The sequence below is a fragment of the Cyprinodon variegatus genome, unplaced genomic scaffold, assembly GCF_000732505.1.
Source record: "Cyprinodon variegatus isolate N-32 unplaced genomic scaffold, C_variegatus-1.0 Scaffold70, whole genome shotgun sequence".
Classification (NCBI taxonomy): domain Eukaryota; kingdom Metazoa; phylum Chordata; class Actinopteri; order Cyprinodontiformes; family Cyprinodontidae; genus Cyprinodon; species Cyprinodon variegatus.
In genome coordinates, this window is record NW_015150523.1 from 321,375 (window position 1) to 344,483 (window position 23,109).

At 35.8% G+C, this 23,109-nt stretch overlaps 1 protein-coding gene across 1 annotated transcript in view; it reads right to left on the reverse strand.

Moving 5' to 3' along the window:
• cftr (cystic fibrosis transmembrane conductance regulator) overlaps positions 1-23,109 on the reverse strand; it is a 65,324-nt gene that overhangs the window by 23,670 nt on the left and 18,545 nt on the right. The window contains exons 6-13 of the mRNA XM_015372223.1: positions 17,137-17,300; positions 16,895-17,020; positions 15,250-15,496; positions 12,823-12,915; positions 6,523-6,699; positions 6,192-6,383; positions 1,292-1,386; positions 738-824 (exon numbers count right to left, since the gene is read on the reverse strand). Of these exons, the coding sequence (XP_015227709.1) occupies positions 738-824; positions 1,292-1,386; positions 6,192-6,383; positions 6,523-6,699; positions 12,823-12,915; positions 15,250-15,496; positions 16,895-17,020; positions 17,137-17,300 (1,181 nt within the window). The remainder of the gene's footprint in view (positions 1-737; positions 825-1,291; positions 1,387-6,191; positions 6,384-6,522; positions 6,700-12,822; positions 12,916-15,249; positions 15,497-16,894; positions 17,021-17,136; positions 17,301-23,109) is intronic.

A 23,109-nucleotide genomic window follows, 5' to 3' on the forward strand; every position in this document is an offset into this window, starting at 1 on the left:
TAAAGCACTGTGCATTGTCTTTGTACTGAATTGTGCTTTACAAATAAATTTGCCTTGCTTGCCTTGCCTTGTATGTTTTCAGCTGCTATAAAAGTGTGTCTATTTTAATCTTCTACTTTGTTACAACTTTATAAATGCTTTTAAAGATGCTCGTTAGTCTCCATTAAGGGTCCATGATGAAAATTGAGATTCCCTGATTCTAAAGAATGTAGATCCACAACATAGACGGTGAAAAGGCTGGCTATTCTGGCCTCTAAAATGTGAAGTAACTTCAAACTACATATAAAAGTGTCAAAACTGATAACCAGGAGCAGAATTCTTGAAACAGAAAACAAGAGAAGTGAAGTTATTAAAGCTAACACACCAAAGATAAAGCCTGAAAACTGATCTTCAACGCTAAATTAATGCATTTTTAAATTAAATAAAGTCCTGAGGTACTTAAAAATCTCAAAAAAGAACATAACTAGCCTCTTTTAATGAAAACATAACTTTAACATTCCTTGTGCATGTAAAATTTTACATTCAGCTATTAAATAAATTATAACCATGCCATATGTGTAGTATGTGATTCCATATTTGTTCTGCTCCCTCAGATGATTTTAAACCGTTACCAGAAAAACTTCCAGCACAGTCAACAAGCATGTGAGACTGCGGCGGAGCGCCTTGACCTTGAACTTTCTGTAACTCTCCCATCCCCCACCACCGCTACATGAAAGACTCTCTGTTGGGATCCTTACTTGTCAAAGACCTCTTTCTCCGTTGGGATGTCCAGGTGGGTGAAAGGTGCGTCCAGCAGGTATAGGTCTGCATCTTTATACACGGCCCTACAGTAAAGGAAACCCACATATGTTGAGAAAGAGATAAAACAAAAATAGAAACTCCAACGTGTGAAACGTTAGAGAAAGCAAATATTGGAAATAAAGGGAAAAAAGGTCATTGGTGTAATCTATCAAAAAGGTTGGAGGCATTCAGTGGGAAGCAATTATGCAGACACATGCCACAAATCAATGAGCAGATAAATAAAGTATGAGAATATGAGAGAGTCACTCTGACTGACAGGCTGCACAGAGATTTAATGAAGCAATAAAGCTTCAGGAATAAATAATAAAACCGACTGGTGTGAAAAGTATATTATATACATATATATATCACCATGAAAGATTAACAGATCCAGGCTCAATACAATTGGCATCTCACAAACAAGACTTTGGACATTTCTGTTCCTCTGGATTTTATTTAACTGATAATAAATCAGAGTAAGTCTGAGATGTACTGGGGAGTGTGTGGCTACCTGGCGAGGCAGATTCTGGCTCTCTGACCGCCACTGAGGGTAACTCCTCCTTCTGCTATGGGCGTCTTGTCTTTCTCAGGCAGAGACTCAAAATCCTTCAGAAGAAAAACACCGTGGCTCAAATTTCTTAGTTTGTTTTCATGAATTGCAGCTTAGAAAACACCATAAACAACAAACACAAACGCCAAAATCTCTCCGAAAGGAAAAAAAAGCCATAAGTGATGCAACATGGAATAAGTCCAATACGAATTCTTGACCTGCCAAAAACAAAGTAAGACAGTGGCAGAGGGTTTCATGTTTGCAGAGCGATAGGCCCTCACAGAGTGAAGGATTATGGGACATAGAGACGGGTTTGATTGCTGTGTTCGCCAAAAGGCAGCAAGATGGTAATGATGATCCCACATAAGGAGAAATAAGAAAATAAACTGAGATGACAGTGATAAAGATGAGCGTGTGCTGTATGGATAGAAACATAAAAGTACATGAAATAATTAAGGAATTGACTTGACCCAATACAATATGTCTCAGTGAAATTAAATACTAAAAAAAAAGGTCAAAAATTTAATAAATTAGCTGATTGATTAAACATAAAGATTTAAATGCCTAAAAAATGCAATATCCAATCAATTGCATTTCTTAAAATAAACATTAAAGTCCAAAGTGGAAACCTTAGTATTTATAGTTTTTTTTGCACACCCGTAAATTTTATGCACATTAAAAGCAATAGGCTTGATTTGAATGCCTAAAATTGGTAAGAATAATTAAGCTACAGCCGATTATTTAAATGGTTTTACAGCAGGTAAGGTAAGTGTTGAACATGGCGCAATTTTTCTCAGTAAATGTATTTCTATATTTTGCACCGTTTCTGTCTTAATCATTTATATAACATTCTGCTGTCATTTTTGCATATCTCTGAAGTTGTGTATTTTTTTTCATATTTCCATTAATGTAAAAATGTCCACAGCTGTTCTTATTCTCCAGATGCACGGTATTTATATTGTGAAAAAAATGCACAGTATAGTATTTTATTTGTTTATTCTGTTTATTCTGTTATTTTTATACACTTTTTTTAAGGTCCACATTTGTGCGACCACTTTTGCTATAACCTTTTGCTGCTGTAACACCACAACTTCCCCATTTTGGGACAATAAAGGGATTTTCTATTCAATTCTATTCTTCTAGAGGTGCTATTGACATGACATTTTCACCAGATGTTGGTAACAATCCATGCAATCCACACATACAAAGAAATCAAACCATGGAAGTGCAGCAATTTAGTTATGCGTAATAATATGAAATGACACAGGGAAAAAGTATTGCAGTGTTTGGTCATGTTTTTCTCTTAGACATAGCTATGGACTCCACTCATATTGTGTTTTTTCTAACATGGAAAGTATTTATAGATCTATGTTCATTTTCTATGTCTGCTTCTGTCTGGTTGAACCCCAGTCGGCCTGGGCAGAAGGCTGCTCACATTGAGACTGGTTCTGCTGGAAAGACCTTTTCCTCTCAACTGTTACTACATGCATATCAAAACTCAAAGCAATTGACTGCTTTTACTTAGATAGAAAACTTTTACAACAAGCTGACCGATTGAATAATTTATGCAAAGTTCTTTGAGATGACAGGTGTTAAAAATTGACCTGTGTTTATATAAATAAACTGAATTGTAAATATTTTTCCAATATGTTTTTTCATCCCATTATTAAAGACAAAAAAAGAGAGAAAAGAATACAAACAAGGGATGGTAAAAGGACACAAGCTTCACAGGGAATTTAATAATCACTGGTAAATAAGGAACAAACTCAACGCACCAATAAGAAAGGAAAATCCAGGATTTCACTTTCCTACCTGTTTAACGGCTGCCTTTGGCATCCCAGTCGAAATGCATTGGGGATCAAAGTAAATGGTTGTTTAACACCTTGGACAAAGAGACGTGATAGTAAAAATGAGCTGGATTAACCAGTTTGAGGGAAGTGGCAGCCTGGGATTGGGTGTTATTTTTTTGGTGGGGTGGTTCTGGGATTAGCTCTTGACATCTTTTTCCAGCGGTCTGGCTCTCCCTGTCCCAGATGGGGTATGGAGCTTGGGTTGGGATTTGACAGTTAGGGAGTGGTGGGGGGAGCTGTGGGCCCCTGCTCTGGGTTGTGGTGGAGAACAGGTTGCCCACTGGGGTTACTGGGCGAGCTGGCTGCCGGGGAGAATCTCACTCCCCAGTTATTTGCTCAACGTCTCCTCACCTGCTCTGTCAAACTACCAGACACATGGGATCCTGGTGGAAGAGATCATCACCTGGGTGGGTTCTCCCCACATTTTGATGAACAGCCTACAGTTCATGTCAGATTTAGACCTTCTGAGGCAGGGGGGTTTGATACCAGATACACATTGAAAGTAGTAGGACTGTGGCTCTATATTCATTTAAACTTAGTTAGCTGAATTTTTCTAATGTAGAAATGGTTATTAAACCTGTAAAGCCTAAAAGAAAATTTAATAACTGTCAGAAAATTCTACTTTTATTTTGAAACTAGAGCCTTCCTTAAACATTAAGACAAAAAAAAAAAACTATTTGCACACTTCAGTTTTAATTTGCATTATTGATCCATCAGGTGTTCTTTTCATCTTATGTGTCTGAATGTATACATTGGATTTTTCATGAAGAGAAAAATCACACTGATTATTTAAAGATCTAAAAACCTCATGTCGCAAGGAGGAGATCAATGACAAGTTTCCTGTAAAACTACTGCTGTTTTAGAGAATCTGTACCGATACTGTAGGTAATTCATTTTAAGAAACAATGCAAATCCGTCATGACCATATGCTTAAAAAAACATCAGCTTGGTAAAATAAAACCTAAAACCTTTCAAATAAGAACTAAACATGTGAATTCTTCATGTCCAGCCCTTTGTGTTAACACAAAACGCAGCTAAAATGTGAAGAACTTCAAGACACCGTTGGATTTTGACACTTTCTTATTGCTCCCTTCCTAAAAACAAAACAAACGCCTCTGAGATGAGCTGCTGGCTTTGTTTGCTTTGAAAATATCAGGTGTTTTAGTTCCAATGAAAGAGATGCCGTCTGTTCCACAGAGGATAAAACATGGAACTAAGTTAATAGGAAGACCAAACCCACTCCTTTAACCTGTGGAAAAATCCTTTTCAATACAAATAAACAACTAAAACACGAAACTTTTCATTTCACGAAGTTAGACAAAGTGATTTAATAGTACAGAATGCATCGGTAAAACTTTCACAAGTTTGAAATGTGTGTCCAGTTTTTTTGTAGGAAAACTAATGGCTGAAAGAAAAAGGCTCAGTTTGCACAGCAGCGACATAACCAGAAAATACCGAGGGTCCATCACTCAACACTGGAGCCCAGGAGAGCCCGTGCTTCAGTGTCAGAAACATAATGAGCAAATGTCTGCTCCTGTTTTGGCATCACTGTGAGGACCATCATTTCACCATCAAACTGAGGACCTTTGTGCCAAATTGCTGGTCTTGACTTCCTGTTTGGCCAATGATTAGGTTTAGAACTACAATGTTTTTTTTAGGGTTAAGTAAGCTCTGGTAATGGTTGGGGTTGAGGTTATTTTCAGCATTAGGAGACAGCAAGGAACTGGAAATAAATGGAGATTAACACATGGTCCTCACTACAAATAGCAAGACGAGGATGTGTGTGTTTTAGAGGGTTACATAACTATTGTAGACAAAGGAAACCTGAAACAGTTTTCGCCCTGCAGAAGTGAAGCAAATGAAAAGTTTGAGTCAATTTAGCAAAAAAGTAAAAATAAAAAATGCAATAAATTGTAACTGAGGTGTCAGCTGCTCCAACAGTAGGAGCTCCACAGAGGTTGGACATATCATAAGCTGTTTGATCCAAATGCAAATAACACCTGAAAATTACAAGAGCATAGAAAACATATTTTGGTATCTTTTGTTTAGTTACAACTATGGAGGACCAGAGGAGTCACTGAAAAAGAAATACAATTCAACATTTTAATCATGCAACAAGATTTCCACTTGGAAAGGTGTTTTGCAATTCCACATTTTAAATGTAATTATTAGAGAGGAATTATTAATTGTCTTTATAATTAACCAGTATAATTATTATATTCTTCATTATTAAAAATTAAATTAAAAAATATAAACACTGTGAATCCTGGAGCATAAATAACCAATAAATAGCTAAGGACATTTTTACAATAATGGATATTTGAAAATAGAGGCAACATCAGAGATGTGCCAAATTACAGCAGCATGTTATTTAACTGACTAACTTAAACTTTGCAAAAATCATCATTAATGTTTAAAAAAAAATATTGTAATGTAATAATGTAGCCACTTATTGAGGTTGTTTGGAACAGTGGTGGTTATAAAGTCTTACAGCTGCTGGCAGGAAGGATCTGTGATAACGCTCCCTCGTGCATTTAGGGTGCAGCGGAGAAACTGGAGACAACAAATTAAAAACAAAATGCTATAGCAAAAAGGATTTGAAAATCTAAGGTGAAAACGAAAATGGAAGTGGTAAAAGGAATTACATTTTCAAATGTTCAATAAGGTAAGGTATTTTTAAATTATTTATTTTTTTAAATTAGTGTTTGAAAATACTATTTAATAATGGATTATTAAAGACAATTTACAATTATTATGTAATAATTTGATTTCAAATGTGCAATTACTTAACTCTTTTAAAACTGGAATTTCCTAGTTTATGATTTAGATTTTAAAATGTAAAACAATTGAATCTCATGTTCAGTGACTCTCCTGGTTGTCCCGCTAAGTTGATGCAAAATGAGAGTAAGTTATGAGAACATTAAAGTGGTGCAAAAAAAAATAAAAAGAAGGCAGAAACAGAAACAGAACAGAAAGAAGGCACAGAGCGAGTTCTACAGACGGGGATGTACCTCTTCCAGCTGGCAGGCCCTGATGATAGAAGTGTAGCGAAACTCGTCATAAGTCAGGCCAAAAAGGATGTTGTCACGAATGGTTCCTGGCATTATCCAAGACGTTTGTGGCGAATATGAAATCCGACCGCTGTGTCTGATTTTACCCTCGGATGGTATCAGCTCTCCTAGGATCATCATAAGCAGGGAACTCTGAAGAAAACAGGAAGAGTTATTTCTAAAACATTAAGCTGAACTCAAGAGACTTTTGCAGACATTTGACCTTCAGGACTCAAACAGTTTTAACATGATGAGCATAGACAGTGCTTTAACTGCTGTATTTCCCAGCTACCTTTCCTGATCCAGTAGATCCGGCCACTGCGAGCATCATCCCTTCCTCTAAGTGTAGGCTGATATTTTTCAGGACGGGAGTGACGTACAGATTAGTGAAGAAGAGCCCGTCATCACCGGTCAGATGTCCGTTTGCTTTGTTCTCCCGCTTGATCTTTTCAAAAAGCTCAACAATCCCCTGCCAGATAAATTAGGAGTTTGAGTGAACATGTGGGATCAGTTGAGCATTAACAGCTTTCTCTATTTTTAAAGGTGGCAGACTTGGTTTACTATTCTAGTGCAAAGAAGATGACCCTGCCCTTATTTTGTATCATATTCCAGCTACAAACTGTAATGTATTGTTTTCTAACTTTATGTGACAGTCCAACACAATGTTGTCCATAATATATTGGAAGCTGAAGGAGACATTTTTTAATTATTCTGGTAAACCTGAATAAAGTTCATGACCTCTGCTATGAGGCCTAGTGAGACAAAAAGAGAGAAAGAAAAGAAAACAGGAAAGTGGCAAAAAAATAAAGTGGTCAGAAAAAGGTAGAAAATCATAATGAAAGTTTAAAGGATCTCGGAACATCATGCTTACAATTAAACGACGAGATGAAGTAATGAAGACGAGCAAGTTTGGAACTCCCAGCGTAGTTACGACAAAAGAGAAATGTTCAAGATCTACGTAAAAAGGAGCAAGAATCTGTATTACTCCAACAGGGATAAACTGCTGCGCTGGGAAAACAGTCTGAATGTTGGAGTTCTCTAAAGCTCAGGGAGCTGTAGGTTTTCCACAGCAGCATCATTGGCTGTGTGGTAATTCAGCGATCCTATCAGTAGATGGCACCACGTCTGATTATGTCAGCTCATTGCACCCACTGCTGATGCTCTATTTAGGCTGTAAAAGGACGATCAGAACACTAGCAGTACGGACGCTGGGAGTATAGAGCCTTATTTTATCTTAACTAGATTTTTGTTTTTTGCATAGGCATATAATGGAAACAATATTTTACAATTATAAACTCTAACAGCATGGGTTAGGGATTAATTCTATTCACTGCAAATAACTAAAAAAATTCAATAGTGGGAGGATTACTGTACGCGGCTTTTGTACTCTCTTTTCCCTTTATTGTGTTTTACCCTTTTCTAAACATCTGTTCCTGAAAGTTCTGGCAGCTTTTTAGTTTTGGACACAGACACTCATTTTTTGTTGCTTTTTTTTCTTTTGAACTAGATGCATAAACAGAGGTGGGTAGAGTGGCCAAAAATATGATTTTTTTTCAACATATTTTTACTTATGTTAAAAGGAGAAAGTATGAAAATGACTCAAGCAAGGGTTAGGTCATCTAAGAATTCCCAATGGCCATGCTAATATAGTCCCTCTGTTTTAAGTTTACTTTCTTATCTATTTCTTCTCCTTTTTTTGCTTAAAAAAAGGTCTTAGGCTGTGATTTCTACGATGCGTGTGAACTGCAGAAAGGTCTCAAAGATGTTGTCATGTTGACATTTTATTTCCAATCGATAGAAGCCTTCTGGATCACAATCTGGTCTATGTTTTAAAAAAGCCTCAATATTCCTGAAAGACTCATTTCCACATGAGCTTACAGGCCAGACAAATTGAGCATTAACTGTACAGGCAACCAGGTTGTATCCATAAATACAGACTTTATGGAAGAGTGACATTTTTACAAAATGCTGTACAAGTCTATTTAACTGTTAGCTACATGATAAACATGTTAAAGATGCAGAAGTGCTATCTATGGTAATTAAAGCTGAAAATGCAATCATTTACAGCATAGAGCATAGAGCTCGGGGATGATTTATGAAGATAATTTTGTTCCATTATTGTGTGTCATGGTTTTGGTTCCATTCCAGTTTTATCTCTGAATTTTCATTGGTCTTATTTCCATTTTTGTGTTGTAGTTATTTTTAATTGTATTTGAATTCTTAGATATTTCTTGTTTGCGTCTCCTTTTCCCTAGCTCCCTTCTTGCCTCCTGTGTTCACACCTGCTCCCAATCTACTAATTAGCCTGGTCTTTATTTCTCTCTCCCATATATCCTCCTCCTGTTCAGTCACTCTTTGCTCCTTTGCCCCCTTTTGTAAGTATTCCTGGTTCTTAGGTTTTGCTTCTGTTGAACTTTTTAGTTAATCAAATATTCATGAAATCACTTCAGCTTTTTGTGTCTGCATTTGGGTCCTGTCAAACCTCCACCCACACTTGACATAGTGGGCTTTATTTTATCTTTTTTTATTTCTTTTATCTTTTACCCAATTTTGTTGGTGAAATGTTATTTTTTTACCCATGTTCTAACTTTTTTTGTTTTTCTATCTGTACTCTTATTTATCTATCTTTTTTTTGTACAGCACTTTGGTCAGCTGTGGTTGTTTTTAAGTGCTTAACAAATACAATTGGATTGGAGTAGATAATTGTTGCAAGGATTGTTTTGTAAACTAAAATTTGGCAGGGGGTAAACCCACAAATTAAGCTTTAATAAATTTGCTCTTTTCTCAGATACATTTTTTTTTTATAACATTGTTTATTAAAAAAAACATTAAAATGTTTGTCTTTGAGTTTTACGGATGTCGTTCTTTTAAAATTGCATTTCACAGATCACATTCTCTTCACTTCTAGGGGTGGCAGGCTTTCCTGTGGAGTGAGGAATGAAGACGCATCTCTATCGGTCTGCTGGAGATTAGCAACATTTTTATTGGTCAAAAGCGAGTGTTATTACTGCACTCAAGAGAAGGGGATCTGCCAAAAACTATTAAAAAAAAATGCAATTTTTAAAACTAAATATGAACAACAGCATTTAACAAAGCATGAAAAAAAATCTAACAGTTATTCTCAAAACCTTTTTTTTTTTTATTAACATTTTTTAAAGTTTCATTTCTGGATTTTTTTTTATTTTTTTCCCCCCCAAAATTTCCAATTACAAAACTTGTTTATAACAGAACAAAATTCACTCCTTAATGATTTACGACATAAAAATTCACTTGAAACATTTAACTGCATATAAAAAAGAAAAAAAACCTAGTGCTATTATCATGGTCCACGGGAAAAACACACAAAAAAATACGCTAAAATGTGAGAAATCAGGAGGTGTGAATACTTGTAATGTGTTGTATTTTTCAGATAACAAAACTGGGGGTAAACTTTTGTAAGGAAATAAAAGTCCAAGGACATGAGTCGACTCACAAAAGGGTTTTTCAACCTATCTGTCACTGCCTCTGATCAGATTAATGGATGACGCAGAGCTATGTTAGAAAAGGGGAACCCTGCGTGACAGACTGGGTTATTCATTGACCTCTGTGATGTTTTATGAGCCTGAGCTCCTGTAAAGCCAAGATAGGCTGCAGTTTGTTCACAAAGTTCTCATTCTAATGAGCTGACGTTGGTGCTGTGTGCTATAAAGAAAAGTGATGATCCGCCTGGCATTTTTCTGTGAATCCACTCATTCCTGGAAGAGGAGGCTAAAGGAGAATTTGGGAATTGGGTAATGGACTCTAGGACTCAAAAGGAGAACCAGAGTGTTCCCAGCAAAGACAAAAAGGGGTGACACCACCTGCTTAATTAACAATGCAAGAGGAGGGATTACCGGGCGTCTGTTTTCTCACGGTATTGGGTAGACAGTGAATCACACCTGTTAGACTAGGTTTACAGCCTTTGCCTATAGATTAGAAATTACAATTCTTTCTTGGTGACAGTAAGGAATTTACTTTTACAGTCGTAACTCATTGTGGATTAAGGAGTTGACTTTCTTCAGCACTGCGTTACCTCATCATGGCAAAATGATGCAGAAAGCGGAGCCGTAAACATCCCGCCAACTGAGAAACCATTGCTGGAACTCATGCTGAGATAGTTTTTACCCTATCTGCACGTTTATCTCATATTCCCTAAGCGTTAAAATTCTGATCATCTAAAACAGGGGTTCCCAAATATTACCCCCAAAACAGCAATGCAATGTCTATTTTATATTGTTTATACATATAAACTAATTATATTAATTTTCAATGTATTTTTAATAACATTCAAGTCTTAGATTTTAACCTCAGGGATCACAAGTGTCACTTCTTAGAAAAATAGATTTTTAGCATAAATACTTTATGTTTAACTTGTAAAATATTTCTTTGATAAGCACATGATTAACAAATCTTTGCAGCTAACTAGAAGGTGTTGTGCAAAAGAGGCTCCTCACCATGGCTCATTGAGGATCATAAAGAGCTTAATTTTAGAAAAAGAGGATGAATTTCACTGCTATAAAGGTTTGGCTTGTTAATAGGATGAGGAATGCAGGCCTTATTAAACAGGACTGCTTTAGATTCTCAGGTGTCCAGTTGATTATATTCAGGTATTACTATCAGAAGCAGCCGTTGTCTTATCAAACACACAAATATGAATGTCTGAACAGCAGAAAGACATCAACACTCGACATTCAAATATATTTATGGAGTCAATTTTGTTCCATTATTGTTGCAAAGAACATGAACATGTTGTAAATCTGCAATCTAAAGATGTTAATTTGAAAACCTTTTTTCAAATTTGTTTTAGAGCCTTCCCCTTCCCACACTGGGGAGCCAGGGTCTCCTCCTGGGTTTGTAGGTCTGTTCCCCCCAGACCTGGAAGGATAGTGTATGTAAAGAAGCTGACAAGTCAGGCACTGCATTTGTATGGAATTAAATGTTTGTCAGATAATAAAGTAAAAAATATTGGTGTTATTTTTGATCAAGACCTGACATTTAAATCCCATATCAAAAAAATTTTCCTTCTTTTTACAAAAAGAAGGAAAATTACAAAAAGAATATTACAAAAAAATATAATGATCCTCTCCAGGAGGGATGCTGAGTAACTAGTCCATGCATTTATTTCAGGGCTTGACTATTGAAATTCTCTACTATCAGGAAGTCCATAAACTATATGGAATATATATATATATATATATATATATATATATATATATATATATACACCACTCTGTACATGTGTGTAAAAAGCTAAATCTGTATATATACAGACGCATGTCAGCCTCCACATAGTAAGTCATGTGATCCGTCCTGCTTTAAACTCCCACTGTCTCGCTGCAGCAAAACAAGCACAGGTTTCCCAAAGATTCACTACTGTTGTGAGTAGTTAATAGGCTGCTTTCATGCATTTTTCTTTTTGTGGAGTCTTATTTTAAAGGCATGTTTAAGGTTGCCATGGTGACCAGAGAGCACTACAGCTACAGACGGGTCTGTGAAAAAAAAGTCCTGACAATAAGCCGGTCTGTAGCTCCAGAAAGGTTGGGGGCCACTGATCTAAGGGATACTCGCTGCTTTTGAAGCAGTTGTATTTAGTTTCTTCTTTTCTGTTTTGTTCTGTTTTCTTTCCCTCTCGTCTTTAGCAGGTCGAGAAGAAGACGTCTAGGAGTTACTATAGAACTTTTGCAAAAATTTGATAAATAGAATATTTATTATTAAAAACCTAAACAAGAATTATAAAATACAAAAATGCTGTAAAAAAATTTTTGGAAACAAAATAGAAATGCACAATAAAAAGTTTCTCTCAAAACAATTTTTTGATTAAAACTTTAAAAAAAATTTATTTATGGATTAAAGTGTTTTTTTTTTTCAAGTTACAATTTACAAAATGTGGTTTTTTTTCAAATTTTATTAGAGCAAAATTCACTCTATATATACTTCCTTCAAATTTTCTTTTTTTAATTCAGCGTAACACTAAAAATAAGGAGTAAAATGAGCTTAAATCTAACAAGCCCTCGGTTACCAACTTTACTAGATGATCTACACATCTGCAGCCTTACTATAACCAAACTAGAAAAGCACTCATGGAGCGCAGACCTCTGCAAAGCAGCACAGTTTGCCACAAATTGTGACTAACACCTATAGTTAAAACTAACACGTGATCTGGATCATTACTAAATTTTAATACCTCCTTAGCATGAGGGACACCTCTGATAAAAATGTGATTAAAATCAGTTCATACTAAACATCAATTATTCTTATTTGATGAAAACAAATTTGGAGCGATAACAAGAAAGCATCATTTTTTGTGCTCAGCCTGTTTAAAACTTTTAACACTTTTGTTGTGCATTTTGTCTCTCTTTATCAGTATAGTACAAATCTGTAAATATATATTTTTTTTAAATTCAAACATTTTGTTTTTAAATATATATAAAAAAAGACAGACCCTTTTTCCACAAATTAATATTATCCAGTCAGATTCAAAGCCTAACCAAAAATCTATGTGAAAATCTGTATCATTGATTAATGCCTTAAAAGAGCGCTAACTTTAGGTATTGTACTGAAAGAGCAAACGAACCTCATCCCAGGATGCTGAAACATTCACCAGCTCCAGTCCAACTGTGGTCAAACTGTAATCCATAATTTTGTATTCTTCCTTCAGCAAGAAATCCTGCAGAGAGACAAACACAAAAACACACAGCAAGGAAATGATCNCAAGAATATTTTGGTTACTTTTTCTAAGATTAAATTACACTGTGAAAAGAGAATGAAGCTTCAACTTAAAATTGCTTTTATATGTAGATTACATTTTATTTATTTAGTTTATAAGTTGACAAGTTCAACCAAATCAAACAGTGGAAAAGATAAAATAAAAAGTGATTTATTGTGAATAAATATGTACTTCTCATCAAAACTGCAATGTTTTTGGACTAGATTTAATCCCACTGATCTGTGGTTTTCAAATTTAATACCATCTAATGTTAAAACCTTGAAATCTAATTTGGGCTCCTTCTAAACAACAGTGTCAATAGCTGTTTAAAATAATTTTTTTTGCATTTTCCTTATGCCATAAACTTTCTTTTATCTGAATCCAATGATCACTTTTTTTCCCCCCATACTTAAGGTTTTAGTTTTCCCAGTTCTATAGTGACCACTTCTAAAAGTTGCTGAAGGTTTCTCCCATTCCAAAGATATTAATATCATTTCCAAATATAATGTACTTGACCTGGTTTAATACTTTCTTTCGGTCATTTACATACAAAATAAACAATATGGGGCCAGACACTGAACCCTGCGGGTCACCACAGGTAATGTCTAACAGTCTGGAATAGTGAATGTAACTAACCTAATATCTGAAAACCAATATAAACTATTTGAAACAGTCAAAAGAGGGGTTTAGCTATGATTGTGTTTTGAAAAGGTTTACATCACGTACAGTGCCTTGTGAAAGTATTCACCCCCCTTTAACTTTTTAACCTTTTGCCACATTTCAGGCTTCAAGATAAATATATAAAATTGTATTTTTTTATTTAAATGAAAACTCAACAACAAGTAGGACAAAATCATGAAGTAAAACAAAATTATAAACAGTTTTAATAAATAAAGAACCAAAAATTCTGTGTGGAAAATGATTCAGCCTATTTAAATTAATACTTTGTAGTACCACCTGTTGCTGGAATAACAGCTTGGGATATGTCTCTATCAGTTGTGCAGGAGTTTTGCAAGAGACTGACATGTTTCCCCATCCTTCCTTGTAAAACAGCTGGAGCTCAGAGAGGTTGGATGGGGAACGTTTGTGAACAGTAGCTTTCAGTTCTTTCCACAGATTCTAGATCAGATCCACGTCTGGACTTTGACAAAGCCATTCTAACACCTGCATATGTTTAATTGTGAACCATTCATTGTAGATTTTGCTTTATGTTTTGATCACTGTCTTGTTGGAAGATAAATCTCCGTCCCAGGCTCAGGTCTTTTGCAGACTTTTCTTGCAGAATGCTCTTGCAGAATGCTCTTGTATTTGGCTCCATCCATCTTCTAATCAATTCTAACGCTCTTCCCAGTGCCTGATGAAGAAAAGCAGACCCAAACCATGATGCTGCCACCACCATGTTTGACAGTGGGAATGGCGTGTTCAAGGTGATGGGCTGTGTGGCTTTTACGCCAGACATAAAGTTTTGCAATATGCATGCACAAAGGGACATTTAAACAACTTCTGTCACATTTGCAGATCAGCTTTTCAAGATCAGCATACAATTTACCATTGTATGCCAATCTGACAGGTTAGCTGCTATCTCAGGGTGTGAAGTAGTGAACAAAGAAAGTGAGGCTGTCTGTGTTTCAGGCAGTTTAGCGTCATATTCCTATTACCTCAGACTATAACTTTTTGTTTATTACATCACGCATAAATAAACTAGCCTACTTGACTTTCACTATGCTTTTCTGGTAAGTTTGTGTGTTTACCTTGAACTACAACTTGTTTAGCATATCAAGTATAAATAAAGTAGCCTAGTAGACTTCCTTACCTCCTTAGTGTCCGAGGTATGCAAATCTGACATCTTGTGCATGCATATTGACTACGGGTATGCAGGTCTGACGGGTTATGCTGATTTGACAGAACACCGATTCATTTTGGCACTCTCCACTCTTCAGTTCTTTATTTGTTAAATTTAAGATATCCAATGGATTTTGCTCCACTTCATGATTGTGTTTCACTTGTTGATTCTTCAAAAACAGTACAATTTTATATCTTTTATTTTTGAAGCCTTAAATGTGGTAAAAGGTTGAAAAGTTCAAGGGGGGGTGAATATTTTCCCAAGCAAATGTTACGTTGACTTTTTTAGAGTCTTTATTTTGGCTGGAAGAAAACGGCTAATATTTCGACACAAATAATTACTATGTTGTACCAAAGCTGGTACTCTATCCTCTATAAGCCCATAGGTGCCATTAGAAAAATTTAACCTTTAAAAACATATTGGCAAATTTAATAAAACAACAGATGACCAACCTCAATCTTCTTGACCAACGTCAGCGTGTCGTACCACATCTGGATGGATCCCGGGAGCTGCCGGGTGAGTGTCATACGTAACACCACGCAGTATGACGCCGTGGTAAAAATCCGCCGCAGTATAATGCCGTTACTGAGCGCGTGCGGCACAATGGCCGACACGATGACCAGTATGGCAGAAAAAAAGTAGGATGCACTGTAGAAATACCGCAGTGATCCAATCTTTCTGGTTAGAGTCATTTCATCCCTGAGGAAAGATGAGAAAAATAAAAACACATCTTAATGCAACACTGTGTAACTTTTAGCCACAAGGGGCGCTAGACCTGCAACTTCCAGGTTCAGCACCTCTGAATGTATCTGCCAAAACTGCAAAAAGAGTCTCCCTTAGTGTGTTTTTTTATTTATTTTTTTTTATTCAATAGACGTCATGGATTTCCATGTAAATTCAAGGCGACATTCATCCCTCTGAATTAAATCCTACATCAGAGAACCAGAAACGGGTCTGAACAGTATCTGTTTTTTTGCCCAACAACTTTTCAGGTTAAGTTCTGGGTCACATGACTCATTCAGCCAAAAATCTGACCCTTTGTAATAGTTTTTCAGAAAGGCTGCCTACATAACGCATCAATATGCACCAGGCGGTTCATATTGACCTCTCAAATTATGCTAATAGTTCGGTTGAAAGTTAGACAGTAGATTGTAGTACACTGCCCTTACTATTATTATTGTGTTAATTTAAGGAAATTCATCATAATTATCACCTTTTACTTTATCCTGTAACCTGCATCGGTTTCCAGCAATTTGATATTTAATGTGTTAAACTCATAACCATTCTCTTAGATTATGTATATATTATAACTTGATACTTCAACTGTACTCTTGAAAACTCCATATCTAAATTTACATTATTAATATTCTTAACAAATGGAGGATCTGGATGTCAGATCTAAAATAGATGTGGTCAAAATACATTAACCACAGGCAATGTTAAGAAATCAATCTACCTCTCAAATATGTACTGGCTTCCAGCAACTCTTTATTTGCCTCTTTACTGAGGAAGAGAAAGAAATTCGATACGTCTCCAACTTTCATTGCAAGTATGTTTTTGTTTTTGCTCTGATTCACAACTTTATGACTTATACAGACAATACAGATTTTTGCCAGATTACAATACAGATTTAGTTTAGATTTACTGACTCCATTTCCTTTTTTTTAATCAATTTTTAAATGTGCTTTATTTACAATATTATCCACAACTTAAAATGTTTTAACGGATAATAAATAGACTTTCTCAGCATTTAACTTTTTAACCAAAAAAAAAAACCATAATTAGCCAATAAATTCATGTAGCTTTAAAGAGCAACATCAATGTTTTCTACTCTTAAAATCCAGATCTTTAAGCTTGGCAAACAACTTTTGTCAGAGAATCTAAACATCTCTCCTAAATAATAAAAAAGTTTTTTGAAAAAGAAACAGCACAGTTATACTCAAACATAATTTGTGTCATCGGTCATTTAAAAGGTTTCCTTATTGCTGTTATTTTAACATTAATATTTGGAGTACTTTAATGAAATGGCACCTTAAAAAATGAAAATAAGAAAAAAAAAGCATGCTAGTGTGAGTAAAACAATGGATGTTGTCTTACTGTCTAATGTTCTTGATGATTGTTTCCATCACTTCCTCCCAGCCATACGCCTTCACAGAGTGAATGTTCTCCACGATCTCGGATGTAAGAGCCAGACGTCGGTTAATCAGGCCAGCACGCGCCGCCCTGTACACACCACGCAGTTACATCAGCACAGACACAGATTTGTGTTCATAATACAGAGGAAACGTTTTTCTAAGTTCGCATAATACAATAATAAATGCTGGTTAATATGTGCTCACCGGGGAGGCCCCATCTTGAGGGAGAGCCAGGCTTGGAGAATGCCAAGAAGAGTCAGAGATGCCAGGGCACAGAATCCGTTCACCTCAATCAGCTCCCAGATCAGACCAGTACACAGAATACACTGCAGAGGTGTGATCCACACAAAGTGTGCCAGTCCCAGGCTCTGTATGCGAAAACACACACAGCTCATCGGCACTCATGAAACACATTGCTGCTACTTTTATACCTTGAGGGGAAAAACTTTTATAACAAAATTTAGAACCAAGAAACAAGAAACTAAGAATCTAAGAGTCTAATCCAACATCAAATTAAACAACTTAAAAATGTTTTTTTATATATAATTTTAAAGAACATTGAAATGCTTTGCACTAATATTAATATCAGCGAGAAGCAGCACAATTTTTTTTATTGAATTACACTTTTCTTGTTTTAGAATACAAACTAATTCAAACAACAGCATTGGCGTATCAAGGGTAAAACTTCAGCATTGAAATTTGACTAGAGACACCCGTACCATTAACATATGAGGAATCCCAGTCCTTAACACGAAGTGTCTGTATTATTGTCCATGTTACTATCGAGGCGCCATCACCACCTGCATTTTGCCACCATAGTAAGTTAAATACACATACGCAGGCATACAAATATATTGCAAATGCAGAACATTTGTCATGAGGGAGACTCACACTGTATGATGGAATGGAGTACAGCTTGGCAACCGTAAAGTAGGTTAAACAAGACCAAGAGTACAGGAATGAGTCTGTTAAGTTGCATGTAATGAGTGATATTGTGGAAACTTTCCCTATTTGTCATTGTACTGAGAACAGCACAACTTATTAGAAAGAAAAATTGGGATGAAAAATGGGAAAAATGTGTTTGCAAGTAATCCCCAGCCCCTCTATCTGCACAAAAAGATAATAAACTAAAATATTTAGATGTATGGCTGGACAATATTTTGTTATCAATACATATTGCGATATAATTTGATTCATTATCAGCACTATGAAATTTCCAACATCTTAAAGTACATTACAGTTTACGAATACAGCATTTGGTACCGACTGAGGTTCCAGGTTTGATATTGGGTTTTCATTTTTTTAAAGCAAATACTTATAAAACGTTATGTTGGGAGACTTTTATAAAAATAGCTAAATCATTTAAATTTGTAAAGGCATCTGTTGGTTGATATTAATATCAAATTATATCATATTGACCAAATGTTCTAGTCATATCATCCAGGCTGGTTAAAATCTTTTTTTTTTTTCATCAACATGAATAAATTAACCTTTTTTACTGCTAGCTTAATTAATGCACACCCTGACTGATTTCTGTTGGTCGACATGCGAAACTATTGAGCAGCTGCAGCACTATTTTGTATCGTAACCTGAGACTGAACTGAATAAATGCATTACAGCAGTGGTCTAAACTGAAGGGACACAAAGGAGCTGCATCGCTTTTTTTTATCACTTCTATTGTGATTAGTTCACTGGAATCAGAGGTGTAGTATTTAGCATCTAAGAAGGATTATTGTACATTGCACTTCTTTAATGTACCTGAGCTTTAGGACTTCTTTGGGGGTTCCTAAGTGATAAGGAATAGAGGAAGCTTTTCCTGAAAGTTGGGTTGGCAACTTTACTTCAGTTTGGCTTTAAGATGTGGGTAAATGTTCACCAGTGCAGCTGGAAAGTGTAACCTAAAATTAAGTAACTGTGGTAACATGTGAAGCAGGACCAGGGCAAAACCTCATGGGTTCCCAGGGCTAAATTTGATTTAGGGGCAAATGATTTCTATTGCTGCAATCATCAGTCGGATGATCAAATCACCTGCATCTTTAAACTCATTGCAGCTCATGGGAATGCTATTTACAGCCCTTTATCTTTATGCATCATGCAGTGTTTCTAAAAATAATAATATAGACTAGTGTAGAGTTTATTATTTTCATATGGGAGTGTTGGCCTACTGCTTAGAGCAGTACACTTGTGCCTGGTTCGATCCCCACAGCCTCCCACTAAGCAAGACCCTTAACCCCACACTGCTCCCTGGGCGCCACACAATGGCAGCCCACTGTTCCCCAAGAGGATGGGTTAAATTCAGAGGTAAATTTCTCCACTGTGAGATCAATAAAGTTCCATTATTATTATTTAAAGTTTTTTTTAAACTTTTTGGTTCCAGCTGCAAGAGCAATTTGCTAGAAAAAAAAACCTGTAGTAGTGCTGTGGAAAAATGTCTGAAGTAAATTTATAGGAAAGAATGAGCTGTTGACTAAATGGAAAATCTATCCATGATTGCCTCAAAATGAAGAGCAATTTTATTTGGCTTGAAGTGCAAAATGTGATCTGTAAAACACAATCTGAAAAGAATAACATTTATATAAAAGAAAAAAAAAAGTAAAAAGAATTTAAAGAATAAAATTTTTAAAAAGGACATTTTAAAAAATTAAAAAATAAAAGTGTAAAAACATAAAATCTGTACATTAAAAAAAGTTACTTTTGAACAATTATGGTAAAAAAAAAAAGAATAGTACATTTAAAAAATGTATCAAAAACCAGCAAATTTACTCTCAATATGTAGCTTTAGTTAAATTCTGGATACAAAATAGGTTGGTTTTTTGTGCACAAATGATTAAACAAATTTCACTTGTGATCACCCATTTTCATTAAAATGACCTCATATGTTAGAAATTCGATGCTAACATTTTTCTTTTCAGTGTAATTATTTAAACTTCCTTCAAGAGAATCCTGCAGTGCACCAAAAATTATTTAAGCAGTGAAGGGAACCTTGGTACTGTGAAGTGAGATACAGAATGGGCCTCTGCTGCTGCAAAGGTTGCTCAATTCTGGCAAAAGAGAGTCTGCAGCAATAATTAGATTTAAAAAAAAAAAATTGTTGCAAAGAGAATGTTTCCTCCTTTGGATTGTATGGGACATTTAGAAGTATTTGACCAGAGAAGAAAAGGTTAGCTCCACAATGAGTTTTTCCTGAAATAACACATGTGCTGGTTTGTTCACTACCAAAGGAAATGAATCCAAGCTCTGATGAGCAACACCATGATAAATAAACAAAAGGATTAAAATGTCCCCATGTTTTCTTATAATCCCATCACAATGTGGTCCTTATTTTCCGAACTCTTTAGGTGTGCTGTCAGTAAACTTTCCAGTGGCTCGAACAAGTGCGGTCTTAGAGACATTGGAATGAGCTCAAACATTCAGTACGAAAAAAAAATAAAAAATAAAAAATACAGAGAAACAGAAGCTAAGAAAGTCTGATCAACTACAGGCACTGATAAGATAAGGAAGACTTCAGCACCAGCCATGGTTACGCTTAGAAGAAGATTTCTAGCATATCTGAGAAAATCCAGGAAGTTCAGCAGTAACAGTATCTACTGGCTCTTTGCATGATATTTACACAATGCAATCTATAGTTCTTAAACACATGAAATGGTTTAGATTGTTGCTATTTTGTAGGAAGTGGCGGCCTACAGGTATGGCATAGAGCTTGGAGTCCTGAGGTTCTGAATTTGAGCCCCACTCCCACAGACTGCCACTCTGGGTCACTTTAGAAAAGACCCTTAACCCCACACTGCTCTGCAGGCGCCCCACGATGGCAGCCCACTTAAATGCAGAAGGAAATTTCTCCAATGGGAGATCAACAAAGTTCATAATTATATGTTCTAGTGTAGACACATTTAATTTATGAACCGGGATTATCTACCTCTTAATAGCAAATGTACTGCATATACTTAGGTGCAGCTTCATCTTTCTAATGTGATGTAAATTAACTTGACAACTCTTTACCCCAGCAGCTCCATCTGGTTGCAAACAAACTTTCTAAATAAACGATGGTTTCTTAAATACTGTTTTGTTCCACTTGTTGGTAAACTTCAGCGTTTACTATATTTGCTAAAAGTACCTAATTTGCCAAGAGGTTAGATGTCAGAAATGAGTAAACAAGGAAGTTATGAAGCTTTGTAAGTCAGCATTTCCCAAGTAGAGGGTAGAAGAGAAAGAGGAAAAAGTCTAAGACCAGTTTGAAAAAACACACACATAAAAAATACTGAAATCCAAGAAATAAAATCTGAAGTGGGAGCCAAAACTGCCAAGAGTACCTCAAAGAGGGTCCATCAAGTCAACCAAGCAACTATTTCACAGTCTTAGTGCCATGGATTCTTTGTTTTTAATCTGGTTTGTGGGACAACCAACAGAATCAACAGTTCCGAACAAAGGAAACGAGCACAGCTATATTTTGGAAGAAGATTGCATATTATACATAAATGGAGAGCTCCTTCAGTAACAGACTTCAGCACCCTAAATGCACCAGGGAGCGTTATCACAGATCCTTCCTCCCAGCAGCTGTAAGACTATAACCACCACTGTTCCCCACAAGCTCAATACGTTGCTACTTTATTAAATTACAATAAGTTGTTTAAACATTCATGCTGATTTTGCAGTTTCTACCTTAGTCAGTTAAATAACATGCTGCTGTCATTTTGCACATCTCTGATATTGCTGCTATTTTCAAATATCCATTACTGTAAAAAAGTCCATAGCTGTATATTGGTTATTTATTCTCCAGGTGCACAGTATTTATATTGTTAAAACACTTTACAGTATAGCATTTCATTTGTTTATTTTTTAACTCTTCACTATTATGTTATTCTCATACACATTTCTAAGGTCCCTATTTGTGTAACCATTTTTTCTATAATGTTTCTGCTGCTGTAAACACCAAAAATTCCCCATCATGGGACGATAAAGGGATTTTCTATTCTATTCTATTCATAAGTAATTTGGTGCCCAGGAATTTGGTAAGGTGACACTTATTGTTTAATGCCACCTAGGATGTCTTGTCAACTTGAAGTCTCAAAAGGGTTGTTTCAACATCAAAACTCCAAATGTCGGTCAAAATGTATGTAGGAACAAGTGAATATTTGCATGCAACGTTCATAAGCTGTATGTAACGCAATTTCGTTCTGTATGCACCCTGTGCATACAAAATGACAAATAAAGAAGTCTAAGTCTAAGTCATATTTAAGCCACTAGGGGTGCTAGACCTGTAACCTAGAGGTAGAAATACAGCGAAGCTAAATGAACCTGACTCTCTGTGTTTTGGATTCTAACTGCAGATCACTTTTTAGTACCAGATTGAGAAGTCATGGAGTTCCTTGAAAATTCAAGTCTACATTTATCCTTCTAGATTAAATCCAACATCATAGAGCCAAAAATATGTCTGATAAGCCAAGTGTTAGATCTGTTTTACTGCCTAAAAACAACTTTTTAGGGTTAGCTCTTGTGTTTAAGATGAGCTCAGGCTGCAGTAAAGTGGTGCTCTTGGTCACATGACTCATTAATCAAACTCTACTCCTATCGTTTTCTCACCAACATTATTGCATATGATGCATTTGCCTCAGTACCTGAGAGAATACTAGAACTTGAAGCTCAGCAGGTACCGTATATCTATTTAAATTGACTTTAAGATCATTTTGTTGGATAAAACAAGGCTTAGAGAGTGTTTTTTTGTTAGTGAATATAAAGACATTTTAAGAAATGTGTTTATCATGTTCTCATTCTAACAATAGCTACAGGACTGTATGTAATATGACTACAATGACTATGTAACAAGCAGTGTAAGGACAAAATAAAGAGAAAGCTATGGTGAAAAGATCTAAGAATCCACTTTTATCATTTCTTGCTGTTGAAGCTCAGCTGTACAAAGGGTGTAACACCTGGACCCTAGTGGGGTTCATCCTTTGATTAATCAGACAACCCTTCATACAGACACCAAGTACCCCAGAGCCTTTGTATCAGGTTGGCCTCATGTTAGTTAAGTGATAATTGCCCTAAGGCAGATTGCAGAGTGTTTCTACATTCAACGCCTGAGTGACATCCCACCAACACAGTTGATAGCCCTCACACTTGTTTGCATTCCCTCCAGCTAGGTTGTTATGCATCGCCTCCCATTTATTTGCCAACATC